This window comes from Engystomops pustulosus, chromosome 5, assembly GCF_040894005.1.
Source record: "Engystomops pustulosus chromosome 5, aEngPut4.maternal, whole genome shotgun sequence".
In the NCBI taxonomy this organism is placed as follows: Eukaryota; Metazoa; Chordata; class Amphibia; order Anura; family Leptodactylidae; genus Engystomops; species Engystomops pustulosus.
The window spans coordinates 209,533,145-209,547,574 of record NC_092415.1 but is presented as its reverse complement, the minus strand read 5'-3'; the positions used below and the strand labels follow the sequence as shown (position 1 = coordinate 209,547,574).

Here is a 14,430-nt window from a genome sequence, read left to right as displayed (position 1 = left end):
CCACCCCTTTACCTTCATTGGGTTCTCGTCATAGGTCGGCGTGCCCAGGTCCATCTCTGCCTCGTGGTCCATGGCTGCCACTTCTTCTCCAGGGCTGTCCCAGGATGGCGGATCCCACTGCGTCTGTCTGTGGAGGAACCACAAAAGAAACGGCGTCACATCCGCTCTGCAGCCCCTCATGGAGGTCACATGACCGCGGCCCCCTGCACTCACCTGGTTATTACATGGTAATAATAGATCTTGCCCTCGGGGTCCCGGGCCGTCTTCCAGTGGGGCGGCAGGACAATGGTTTTCGGCTTGGGAGGAGAAGGTGGGGGGAGGTCCATGATGTTGTTGGGGCCCAGACCCATGTCAGGCTGGAAAAGACAAATTATTTAGAATCCAGGCCTGCAGGTAAGTCTCCACCTACACACAGAGGCCTGGTTGGCGCTGCACCTACCTGCTGCATAGCTGGCGGCTGCCCAGGTGGGACGAGAGCTGCCACAGGAGGGGCCTGCTGGACCACGACCCCCTGCGGGTGCTGGGCGTAGATCTGCTGACCCGGCATGTACTGCAATCCAGGCTGCGGGTAGCTCTGAAAATAGAGAGGCACGTTATAGGTCACCCAGCTTTCCACACACCCTGAATAGCCATGCACAGCTACATCTTGCTTTATGGCTTTGTCAGTCTTCACAGCATATTCTGCTATTCTATTCCTGAAACAGGAGGCTCTGACTGAACAATGAACAGAAAGGAAAAACAAAACAGACGAGTCAGATGTCCAGTAACAATCCTGCATCTGTGGTGGTTCCTGGGGTCTGCACAAATTACTGTACAATCCTGAGACCACCCGCTAGTGACCCCAATAGCCACAATTCATTCCTCACACATTTCTAACTAAAAGTTATTCTTTACTTAATATTTTTACGAGATTCCGTTCAGCTGCAATTTAATATACGACGCGATACAAGGAGGCGCGTTACACTGTAACAAAACCACAGCGAGAGGGGCTCTGGCTTTAATTACTGCTTCTGGTGAGAACCCACAAAACAACAACATAAGAATCGCATAACTTCTCACAGCTGAGGGGCCGTTACATTTCTCTCCTGTGCTTATGGTTTGTCACAATGTATCAGTGCAGTTTTTTACAAAAGTGAGATATTTTATCTATTCACTGCCAGCAAGCAGATGAGAGTCATGTGATGTGTCACTTACCTGCACCATGGGCTGTGCTGCCTGTGGGTATGGGGCGGGCACTCCGTACACAGCCGGGCAGGCCTGTCCTGGGTAGTAGAGGGCAGGCGGGGCGGGGGCCGCTTGGTACTGAGGCTGCGCCTGGTGTTGGGGCACTGCCACCGCTTGCTGGTTGGGGTCCCAGACACTGTAGGTCTGAGCGGGCACAGAGCTGGGGGCAGGTACTGGCATTACAGTCATGTTGGGTTCTGGCGGAACCATTTGTTCTGGTTGGGCTACATATTGCTGAGGGGGGACGTCCATGGGGGCCGGCACGTGCTGGACTACGGGCACTGGCTGAGGGGTCAGCATGGCCGGGTTCACCACCATGCCCTGGGAGGGGTCGTAGCTGTTGGGAGAGCCCCCCGACTCCAGAGGGGGTGGCGTGGGTAAGAGGACTTTCCCAGCATTGGGGTTTGTGGGGTCCACAAAGGACTGGAGAGGGTAACCCTGCGGGTAGGTGATGAAGGATGCGGGCATGGGGGTGCCATAGGGCATGGAGTCATAGGGGAGGGGCGATGACATCCCAATGTTCTGCATCTGCTGCTGCTGCTTCTGCGCCTCCCGCTGAGCCACCTCCTGCTCAAACAGCTTCCTGCGCTCCTCCGTGGACAGCTTGTTCCGGTCCTGCAGGCGACCCTTCTTCTTAGAGGAGGCCGGGGTGTCGTACCTGCCCAAACACACAACCGTATACAATCAGATCCTCCGCTCACATCCAGAGCTGCAGAGTCCCCCCCAATGACCCCTGACCCCTCTCACCTGTCCTCCCCCCGCTTTGCGCTGCGTTCATAGAAGGACGGTGGAGATGGAGACTTCTTGCGCTTCTTCTGGCTCTGACGCTCGGAGTCGCGCTCTCGGCCGGGGGTCTTGCTGGTGGGGGTCTGGTAGCCTCCGCCTGGGGTCTCTCTCCAGCGCTCATCTGTAGGGCAGGAGAGCACAAGTGTAACCGGGAGAGAGGACTGTGGGGGCTGCGGCCATCATGGAGGAGGAGGTCAGTGATGAGGTAGGTGGATGTGACCTAACAGGTAGGTTTCTAGCTGTGGGATATATTCCAGGCTGGTAGCTCCTGGAGGAGGGTCCTCAGTGACGAGGGGGGGGGGGGTGGCAGTGACGAGGGGGGGGTGGGTTTCAGTGATGAGGGTGGGGGGGTGGCAGTGATGAGGGTGGAGGGGTGGCAGTGATGAGGGTGGGGGGTGTTAGTGATGATGGTCGGGGTGGGGGCTGATGGTCACTTACTGTTCTCTTTCTCCACTTGGGATTTCTTCGGGATGCGATACACCTCCTGCATACAAGAAGAGAGAGCGGTCAGAGCGCAGGACGCAGCACTACTTACACCTACATGACCCCAGCACACGGGGGCACCGGTACCACCAACCACAGGGCGATGGCCCCAGGTCCCACCAACCACAGGGCGATGGCCCCAGGTACCACCAACCACAGGGCGATGGCCCCAGGTACCACCAACCACAGGGCGATGGCATCAGGTATCACCAACCACAGGGCGATGGCATCAGGTATCACCAACCACAGGGCGATGGCACAAGGTACCACCAACCACAGGGCGATGGCCCCAGGTCCCACCAACCACAGGGCGATGGCCCCAGGTACCACCAACCACAGGGCGATGGCCCCCGGTACCACCAACCACAGGGCGATGGCACAAGGTACCACCAACCACAGGGCGATGGCATCAGGTACCACCAACCACAGGGCGATGGCACAAGGTACCACCAACCACAGGGCGATGGCCCCAGGTCCCACCAACCACAGGGCGATGGCCCCAGGTCCCACCAACCACAGGGCGATGGCCCCAGGTACCACCAACCACAGGGCGATGGCCCCAGGTACCACCAACCACAGGGCGATGGCATCAGGTATCACCAACCACAGGGCGATGGCATCAGGTATCACCAACCACAGGGCGATGGCACAAGGTACCACCAACCACAGGGCGATGGCACAAGGTACCACCAACCACAGGGCGATGGCCCCAGGTCCCACCAACCACAGGGCGATGGCCCCAGGTACCACCAACCACAGGGCGATGGCCCCCGGTACCACCAACCACAGGGCGATGGCACAAGGTACCACCAACCACAGGGCGATGGCATCAGGTACCACCAACCACAGGGCGATGGCACAAGGTACCACCAACCACAGGGCGATGGCCCCAGGTACCACCAACCACAGGGCGATGGCCCCAGGTACCACCAACCACAGGGCGATGGCATCAGGTACCACCAACCACAGGGCGATGGCACAAGGTACCACCAACCACAGGGCGATGGCACAAGGTACCACCAACCACAGGGCGATGGCCCCAGGTACCACCAACCACAGGGCGATGGCCCCAGGTACCACCAACCACAGGGCGATGGCATCAGGTACCACCAACCACAGGGCGATGGCACAAGGTACCACCAACCACAGGGCGATGGCACAAGGTCCCACCAACCACAGGGCGATGGCCCCAGGTACCACGAACCACAGGGCGATGGCCCCAGGTACCACCAACCACAGGGCGATGGCACAAGGTCCCACCAACCACAGGGCGATGGCCCCAGGTACCACCAACCACAGGGCGATGGCCCCAGGTACCACCAACCACAGGGCGATGGCATCAGGTATCACCAACCACAGGGCGATGGCATCAGGTATCACCAACCACAGGGCGATGGCACAAGGTACCACCAACCACAGGGCGATGGCCCCAGGTCCCACCAACCACAGGGCGATGGCCCCAGGTACCACCAACCACAGGGCGATGGCCCCCGGTACCACCAACCACAGGGCGATGGCACAAGGTACCACCAACCACAGGGCGATGGCATCAGGTACCACCAACCACAGGGCGATGGCACAAGGTACCACCAACCACAGGGCGATGGCCCCAGGTACCACCAACCACAGGGCGATGGCCCCAGGTACCACCAACCACAGGGCGATGGCATCAGGTACCACCAACCACAGGGCGATGGCACAAGGTACCACCAACCACAGGGCGATGGCACAAGGTACCACCAACCACAGGGCGATGGCCCCAGGTACCACCAACCACAGGGCGATGGCCCCAGGTACCACCAACCACAGGGCGATGGCATCAGGTACCACCAACCACAGGGCGATGGCACAAGGTACCACCAACCACAGGGCGATGGCACAAGGTCCCACCAACCACAGGGCGATGGCCCCAGGTACCACGAACCACAGGGCGATGGCCCCAGGTACCACCAACCACAGGGCGATGGCACAAGGTCCCACCAACCACAGGGAGAGGGCCCCAGGTACCACCAACCACAGGGCGATGGCCCCAGTTACCACCAACCACAGGGAGAGGGCCCCAGTTACCACCAACCACAGGGAGAGGGCACCAGGTCCCACCAACCGGGCACCAGGTCCCACCACCAGGTACCACCAACCACAGGGCGAGGGCACTAGGTACCATCAACTGCAGGGCAACAACGCCCCCTGCTGTCTGTATATGGAATGGACCTTGGGTCTCAATATGATCCTTGATAACCCCAACGAAAAATAAATAAAAAATATAATAATAAATAATAATATTATTACCATCTTTATTAATAATAATGCACAGAGCTGCCAAATCGGTCCCTGTCCCCAATGGGGCTCACAATCTAATCAACCTACCAGTGAGTTTTGGAGTGTGGGAGGAAACCGGAGGACCCGCAGGAAACACACACAAACACGGAAAGAACATACAAACTCTTTTCAGATGTTGACCTGGATAGGGCTTGAACCACAGCGCTGCAAAGCTGTAATGCTAACTACTGAGCCATCGTGCCTGAAGGCTGTAGTGCTAACCACCGAGCAAATTTTCGTTTACACATTGCCTGCCGTAACCAGAGAATCAGGAGATTATAAGAGGAGGAGCTGATATCATCCCATCTTATTACACTCCAGCAGTGATATAAGAGGAGGAGCTGATATCACATCTTATTACACTCCAGCAGTGATATAAGAGGAGGAGCTGATATCATCCCATCTTATTACAGTCCAGCAGTGATATAAGAGGAGGAGCCGATATCATCCCATCTTATTACACTCCAGCAGTGATATAAGGGGAGGAGCTGATATCACATCTTATTACAGTCCAGCAGTGATATAAGAGGAGGAGCCGATATCATCCCATCTTATTACAGTCCAGCAGTGATATAAGGGGAGGAGCTGATATCATCCCATCTTATTACACTCCAGCAGTGATATAAGGGGAGGAGCTGATATCATCCCATCTTATTACACTCCAGCAGTGATATAAGGGGAGGAGCTGATATCATCCCATCTTATTACACTCCAGCAGTGATATAAGGGGAGGAGCTGATATCATCCCATCTTATTACACTCCAGCAGTGATATAAGGGAGGAGCTGATATCATCCCATCTTATTACAGTCCAGCAGTGATATAAGGGGAGGAGCTGATATCATCCCATCTTATTACAGTCCAGCAGTGATATAAGGGAGGAGCTGATATCATCCCATCTTATTACACTCCAGCAGTGATATAAGGGGAGGAGCTGATATCATCCCATCTTATTACACTCCAGCAGTGATATAAGAGGAGGAGCTGATATCATCCCATCTTATTACACTCCAGCAGTGATATAAGAGGAGGAGCTGATATCATCACATCTTATTACACTCCAGCAGTGATATAAGGGGAGGAGCTGATATCACATCTTATTACAGTCCAGCAGTGATATAGGAGGAGGAGCTGATATCATCCCATCTTATTACACTCCAGCAGTGATATAAGGGGAGGAGCTGATATCATCCCATCTTATTACAGTCCAGCAGTGATATAAGAGGAGGAGCTGATATCACATCTTATTACAGTCCAGCAGTGATATAGGAGGAGGAGCTAATATCATCCCATCTTATTACACTCCAGCAGTGATATAAGGGGAGGAGCTGATATCATCCCATCTTATTACAGTCCAGCAGTGATATAAGAGGAGGAGCTGATATCATCCCATCTTATTACAGTCCAGCAGTGATATAAGGGGAGGAGCTGATATCATCCCATCTTATTACAGTCCAGCAGTGATATAAGGGGAGGAGCTGATATCATCCCATCTTATTACACTCCAGCAGTGATATAAGAGGAGGAGCTGATATCATCCCATCTTATTACAGTCCAGCAGTGATATAAGGGGAGGAGCTGATATCATCCCATCTTATTACAGTCCAGCAGTGATATAAGGGGAGGAGCTGATATCATCCCATCTTATTACACTCCAGCAGTGATATAAGGGGAGGAGCTGATATCATCCCATCTTATTACACTCCAGCAGTGATATAAGGGGAGGAGCTGATATCACATCTTATTACAGTCCAGCAGTGATATAGGAGGAGGAGCTGATATCATCCCATCTTATTACAGTCCAGCAGTGATATAAGGGGAGGAGCTGATATCATCCCATCTTATTACAGTCCAGCAGTGATATAAGAGGAGGAGCTGATATCATCCCATCTTATTACAGTCCAGCAGTGATATAAGGGGAGGAGCTGATATCCCATCTTATTACAGTCCAGCAGTGATATAGGAGGAGGAGCTGATATCATCCCATCTTATTACACTCCAGCAGTGATATAAGGGGAGGAGCTGATATCATCCCATCTTATTACAGTCCAGCAGTGATATAAGAGGAGGAGCTGATATCATCCCATCTTATTACACTCCAGCAGTGATATAAGAGGAGGAGCTGATATCATCCCATCTTATTACAGTCCAGCAGTGATATAAGGGGAGGAGCTGATATCATCTTATTACAGTCCAGCAGTGATATAAGGGGAGGAGCTGATATCATCCCATCTTATTACACTCCAGCAGTGATATAAGAGGAGGAGCTGATATCATCCCATCTTATTACAGTCCAGCAGTGATATAAGGGGAGGAGCTGATATCATCTTATTACAGTCCAGCAGTGATATAAGGGGAGGAGCTGATATCATCCCATCTTATTACACTCCAGCAGTGATATAAGAGGAGGAGCTGATATCATCCCATCTTATTACACTCCAGCAGTGATATAAGGGGAGGAGCTGATATCATCCCATCTTATTACACTCCAGCAGTGATATAAGGGGAGGAGCTGATATCATCCCATCTTATTACAGTCCAGCAGTGATATAAGAGGAGGAGCTGATATCACATCTTATTACACTCCAGCAGTGATATAAGAGGAGGAGCTGATATCATCACATCTTATTACAGTCCAGCAGTGATATAAGAGGAGGAGCTGATATCATCCCATCTTATTACAGTCCAGCAGTGATATAAGAGGAGGAGCTGATATCATCCCATCTTATTACAGTCCAGCAGTGATATAAGGGGAGGAGCTGATATCATCCCATCTTATTACACTCCAGCAGTGATATAAGGGGAGGAGCTGATATCATCCCATCTTATTACACTCCAGCAGTGATATAAGAGGAGGAGCTGATATCATCCCATCTTATTACACTCCAGCAGTGATATAAGGGGAGGAGCTGATATCATCCCATCTTATTACACTCCAGCAGTGATATAAGGGGAGGAGCTGATATCATCCCATCTTATTACACTCCAGCAGTGATATAAGAGGAGGAGCTGATATCACATCTTATTACACTCCAGCAGTGATATAAGAGGAGGAGCTGATATCACATCTTATTACACTCCAGCAGTGATATAAGAGGAGGAGCTGATATCATCACATCTTATTACAGTCCAGCAGTGATATAAGAGGAGGAGCTGATATCATCCCATCTTATTACAGTCCAGCAGTGATATAAGAGGAGGAGCTGATATCATCCCATCTTATTACACTCCAGCAGTGATATAAGGGGGGGAGCTGATATCATCCCATCTTATTACAGTCCAGCAGTGATATAAGGGGAGGAGCTGATATCATCACATCTTATTACACTCCAGCAGTGATATAAGAGGAGGAGCTGATATCATCCCATCTTATTACACTCCAGCAGTGATATAAGGGGAGGAGCTGATATCATCCCATCTTATTACACTCCAGCAGTGATATAAGGGGAGGAGCTGATATCATCCCATCTTATTACAGTCCAGCAGTGATATAAGGGGAGGAGCTGATATCATCCCATCTTATTACACTCCAGCAGTGATATAAGAGGAGGAGCTGATATCACATCTTATTACAGTCCAGCAGTGATATAAGGGGGGGAGCTGATATCATCCCATCTTATTACAGTCCAGCAGTGATATAAGGGGAGGAGCTGATATCATCACATCTTATTACACTCCAGCAGTGATATAAGAGGAGGAGCTGATATCATCCCATCTTATTACACTCCAGCAGTGATATAAGGGGAGGAGCTGATATCATCCCATCTTATTACACTCCAGCAGTGATATAAGGGGAGGAGCTGATATCATCCCATCTTATTACAGTCCAGCAGTGATATAAGGGGAGGAGCTGATATCATCCCATCTTATTACACTCCAGCAGTGATATAAGAGGAGGAGCTGATATCACATCTTATTACAGTCCAGCAGTGATATAAGGGGAGGAGCTGATATCATCCCATCTTATTACACTCCAGCAGTGATATAAGAGGAGGAGCTGATATCATCCCATCTTATTACACTCCAGCAGTGATATAAGGGGAGGAGCTGATATCATCCCATCTTATTACACTCCAGCAGTGATATAAGGGGAGGAGCTGATATCACATCTTATTACAGTCCAGCAGTGATATAAGAGGAGGAGCTGATATCACATCTTATTACAGTCCAGCAGTGATATAAGGGGAGGAGCTGATATCATCCCATCTTATTACAGTACAGCAGTGATATAAGGGGAGGAGCTGATATCATCCCATCTTATTACACTCCAGCAGTGATATAAGGGGAGGAGCTGATATCATCCCATCTTATTACAGTCCAGCAGTGATATAAGAGGAGGAGCTGATATCATCCCATCTTATTACACTCCAGCAGTGATATAAGAGGAGGAGCTGATATCATCCCATCTTATTACACTCCAGCAGTGATATAAGAGGAGGAGCTGATATCATCCCATCTTATTACACTCCAGCAGTGATATAAGGGGAGGAGCTGATATCACATCTTATTACAGTCCAGCAGTGATATAAGAGGAGGAGCTGATATCATCCCATCTTATTACACTCCAGCAGTGATATAAGGGGAGGAGCTGATATCATCCCATCTTATTACACTCCAGCAGTGATATAAGAGGAGGAGCTGATATCATCCCATCTTATTACACTCCAGCAGTGATATAAGAGGAGGAGCTGATATCATCCCATCTTATTACACTCCAGCAGTGATATAAGAGGAGGAGCTGATATCATCCCATCTTATTACACTCCAGCAGTGATATAAGAGGAGGAGCTGATATCACATCTTATTACAGTCCAGCAGTGATATAAGAGGAGGAGCTGATATCATCCCATCTTATTACAGTCCAGCAGTGATATAAGGGGAGGAGCTGATATCATCCCATCTTATTACAGTCCAGCAGTGATATAAGAGGAGGAGCTGATATCATCCCATCTTATTACAGTCCAGCAGTGATATAAGGGGAGGAGCTGATATCATCCCATCTTATTACAGTCCAGCAGTGATATAAGGGGAGGAGCTGATATCATCCCATCTTATTACAGTTCAGCAGTAATATAAGGGGAGGAGCTGATATCATCCCATCTTATTACACTCCAGCAGTGATATAAGAGGAGGAGCTGATATCACATCTTATTACACTCCAGCAGTGATATAAGAGGAGGAGCTGATATCATCCCATCTTATTACACTCCAGCAGTGATATAAGGGGAGGAGCTGATATCATCCCATCTTATTACAGTCCAGCAGTGATATAAGGGGAGGAGCTGATATCATCCCATCTTATTACACTCCAGCAGTGATATAAGGGGAGGAGCTGATATCACATCTTATTACAGTCCAGCAGTGATATAAGGGGAGGAGCTGATATCATCACATCTTATTACACTCCAGCAGTGATATAAGAGGAGGAGCTGATATCATCCCATCTTATTACACTCCAGCAGTGATATAAGGGGAGGAGCTGATATCATCCCATCTTATTACACCCCAGCAGTGATATAAGAGGAGGAGCTGATATCATCCCATCTTATTACACTCCAGCAGTGATATAGGAGGAGGAGCTGATATCATCCCATCTTATTACAGTCCAGCAGTGATATAAGAGGAGGAGCTGATATCATCCCATCTTATTACACTCCAGCAGTGATATAGGAGGAGGAGCTGATATCATCCCATCTTATTACAGTCCAGCAGTGATATAAGAGGAGGAGCTGATATCATCCCATCTTATTACAGTCCAGCAGTGATATAAGGGGAGGAGCTGATATCATCCCATCTTATTACACTCCAGCAGTGATATAAGGGGAGGAGCTGATATCATCCCATCTTATTACACTCCAGCAGTGATATAAGAGGAGGAGCTGATATCATCACATCTTATTACACTCCAGCAGTGATATAAGGGGAGGAGCTGATATCATCCCATCTTATTACACTCCAGCAGTGATATAAGGGGAGGAGCTGATATCATCCCATCTTATTACACTCCAGCAGTGATATAAGGGGAGGAGCTGATATCACATCTTATTACACTCCAGCAGAGATATAAGGGGAGGAGCTGATATCATCCCATCTTATTACAGTCCAGCAGTGATATAAGAGGAGGAGCTGATATCATCCCATCTTATTACAGTCCAGCAGTGATATAAGGGGAGGAGCTGATATCATCCCATCTTATTACACTCCAGCAGTGATATAAGGGGAGGAGCTGATATCATCCCATCTTATTACACTCCAGCAGTGATATAAGAGGAGGAGCTGATATCATCCCATCTTATTACACTCCAGCAGTGATATAAGGGGAGGAGCTGATATCATCCCATCTTATTACACTCCAGCAGTGATATAAGGGGAGGAGATGATATCATCCCATCTTATTACACTCCAGCAGTGATATAAGGGGAGGAGATGATATCATCCCATCTTATTACAGTCCAGCAGTGATATAAGAGGAGGAGCTGATATCATCCCATCTTATTACACTCCAGCAGTGATATAAGGGGAGGAGCTGATATCATCCCATCTTATTACACTCCAGCAGTGATATAAGGGGAGGAGATGATATCATCCCATCTTATTACAGTCCAGCAGTGATATAAGGGGAGGAGCTGATATCATCCCATCTTATTACACTCCAGCAGTGATATAAGAGGAGGAGCTGATATCACATCTTATTACACTCCAGCAGTGATATAAGAGGAGGAGCTGATATCATCCCATCTTATTACAGTCCAGCAGTGATATAAGGGGAGGAGCTGATATCATCCCATCTTATTACAGTCCAGCAGTGATATAAGGGGAGGAGCTGATATCATCCCATCTTATTACACTCCAGCAGTGATATAAGGGGAGGAGCTGATATCACATCTTATTACAGTCCAGCAGTGATATAAGGGGAGGAGCTGATATCATCCCATCTTATTACACTCCAGCAGTGATATAGGAGGAGGAGCTGATATCATCCCATCTTATTACAGTCCAGCAGTGATATAAGAGGAGGAGCTGATATCATCCCATCTTATTACACTCCAGCAGTGATATAGGAGGAGGAGCTGATATCATCCCATCTTATTACAGTCCAGCAGTGATATAAGAGGAGGAGCTGATATCATCCCATCTTATTACACTCCAGCAGTGATATAAGAGGAGGAGCTGATATCATCCCATCTTATTACACTCCAGCAGTGATATAGGAGGAGGAGCTGATATCATCACATCTTATTACACTCCAGCAGTGATATAAGGGGAGGAGCTGATATCATCCCATCTTATTACACTCCAGCAGTGATATAAGGGGAGGAGCTGATATCATCCCATCTTATTACACTCCAGCAGTGATATAAGGGGAGGAGCTGATATCATCCCATCTTATTACAGTCCAGCAGTGATATAAGAGGAGGAGCTGATATCATCCCATCTTATTACAGTCCAGCAGTGATATAAGGGGAGGAGCTGATATCATCCCATCTTATTACACTCCAGCAGTGATATAAGAGGAGGAGCTGATATCATCCCATCTTATTACAGTCCAGCAGTGATATAAGGGGAGGAGCTGATATCATCCCATCTTATTACACTCCAGCAGTGATATAAGAGGAGGAGCTGATATCATCCCATCTTATTACACTCCAGCAGTGATATAAGGGGAGGAGCTGATATCATCCCATCTTATTACAGTCCAGCAGTGATATAAGGGGAGGAGCTGATATCATCCCATCTTATTACACTCCAGCAGTGATATAAGAGGAGGAGCTGATATCATCCCATCTTATTACACTCCAGCAGTGATATAAGGGGAGGAGCTGATATCATCCCATCTTATTACACTCCAGCAGTGATATAAGAGGAGGAGCTGATATCATCCCATCTTATTACACTCCAGCAGTGATATAAGAGGAGGAGCTGATATCATCCCATCTTATTACACTCCAGCAGTGATATAAGAGGAGGAGCTGATATCATCCCATCTTATTACAGTCCAGCAGTGATATAAGAGGAGGAGCTGATATCATCCCATCTTATTACACTCCAGCAGTGATATAAGGGGAGGAGCTGATATCATCCCATCTTATTACACTCCAGCAGTGATATAAGGGGAGGAGCTGATATCATCCCATCTTATTACACTCCAGCAGTGATATAAGAGGAGGAGCTGATATCATCCCATCTTATTACAGTCCAGCAGTGATATAAGGGGAGGAGCTGATATCATCCCATCTTATTACACTCCAGCAGTGATATAAGGGGAGGAGCTGATATCATCACATCTTATTACAGTCCAGCAGTGATATAAGAGGAGGAGCTGATATCATCCCATCTTATTACACTCCAGCAGTGATATAAGAGGAGGAGCTGATATCATCCCATCTTATTACACTCCAGCAGTGATATAAGAGGAGGAGCTGATATCATCCCATCTTATTACACTCCAGCAGTGATATAAGGGGAGGAGCTGATATCATCCCATCTTATTACAGTCCAGCAGTGATATAAGGGGAGGAGCTGATATCATCCCATCTTATTACACTCCAGCAGTGATATAAGGGAGGAGCTGATATCATCCCATCTTATTACAGTCCAGCAGTGATATAAGGGAGGAGCTGATATCATCCCATCTTATTACAGTCCAGCAGTGATATAAGGGGAGGAGCTGATATCATCCCATCTTATTACACTCCAGCAGTGATATAAGGGGAGGAGCTGATATCATCACATCTTATTACAGTCCAGCAGTGATATAAGGGGAGGAGCTGATATCATCCCATCTTATTACAGTACAGCAGTGATATAAGGGGAGGAGCTGATATCATCCCATCTTATTACACTCCAGCAGTGATATAAGGGGAGGAGCTGATATCATCCCATCTTATTACAGTCCAGCAGTGATATAAGGGAGGAGCTGATATCATCCCATCTTATTACAGTCCAGCAGTGATATAAGGGGAGGAGCTGATATCATCCCATCTTATTACACTCCAGCAGTGATATAAGAGGAGGAGCTGATATCATCCCATCTTATTACACTCCAGCAGTGATATAAGAGGAGGAGCTGATATCATCCCATCTTATTACACTCCAGCAGTGATATAAGGGGAGGAGCTGATATCATCCCATCTTATTACACTCCAGCAGTGATATAAGGGGAGGAGCTGATATCATCCCATCTTATTACACTCCAGCAGTGATATAAGAGGAGGAGCTGATATCATCCCATCTTATTACACTCCAGCAGTGATATAAGGGGAGGAGCTGATATCATCCCATCTTATTACACTCCAGCAGTGATATAAGAGGAGGAGCTGATATCACATCTTATTACACTCCAGCAGTGATATAAGGGGAGGAGCTGATATCATCACATCTTATTACAGTCCAGCAGTGATATAAGAGGAGGAGCTGATATCATCCCATCTTATTACAGTCCAGCAGTGATATAAGAGGAGGGGCTGATATCATCCCATCTTATTACACTCCAGCAGTGATATAAGAGGAGGAGCTGATATCACATCTTATTACACTCCAGCAGTGATATAAGGGGAGGAGCTGATATCATCACATCTTATTACAGTCCAGCAGTGATATAAGAGGAGGAGCTGATATC

At 48.4% G+C, this 14,430-nt stretch overlaps 1 protein-coding gene across 1 annotated transcript in view; it reads right to left on the bottom strand.

Moving 5' to 3' along the window:
* KIF9 (kinesin family member 9) overlaps positions 1-14,430 on the bottom strand; it is a 100,956-nt gene that overhangs the window by 11,405 nt on the left and 75,121 nt on the right. The window contains exons 19-25 of the mRNA XM_072154805.1: positions 2,581-4,646; positions 2,449-2,494; positions 1,972-2,131; positions 1,195-1,882; positions 440-574; positions 214-356; positions 13-127 (exon numbers count right to left, since the gene is read on the bottom strand). Coding sequence (XP_072010906.1) covers positions 13-127; positions 214-356; positions 440-574; positions 1,195-1,882; positions 1,972-2,131; positions 2,449-2,494; positions 2,581-4,646 — 3,353 coding nt within the window. The remainder of the gene's footprint in view (positions 1-12; positions 128-213; positions 357-439; positions 575-1,194; positions 1,883-1,971; positions 2,132-2,448; positions 2,495-2,580; positions 4,647-14,430) is intronic.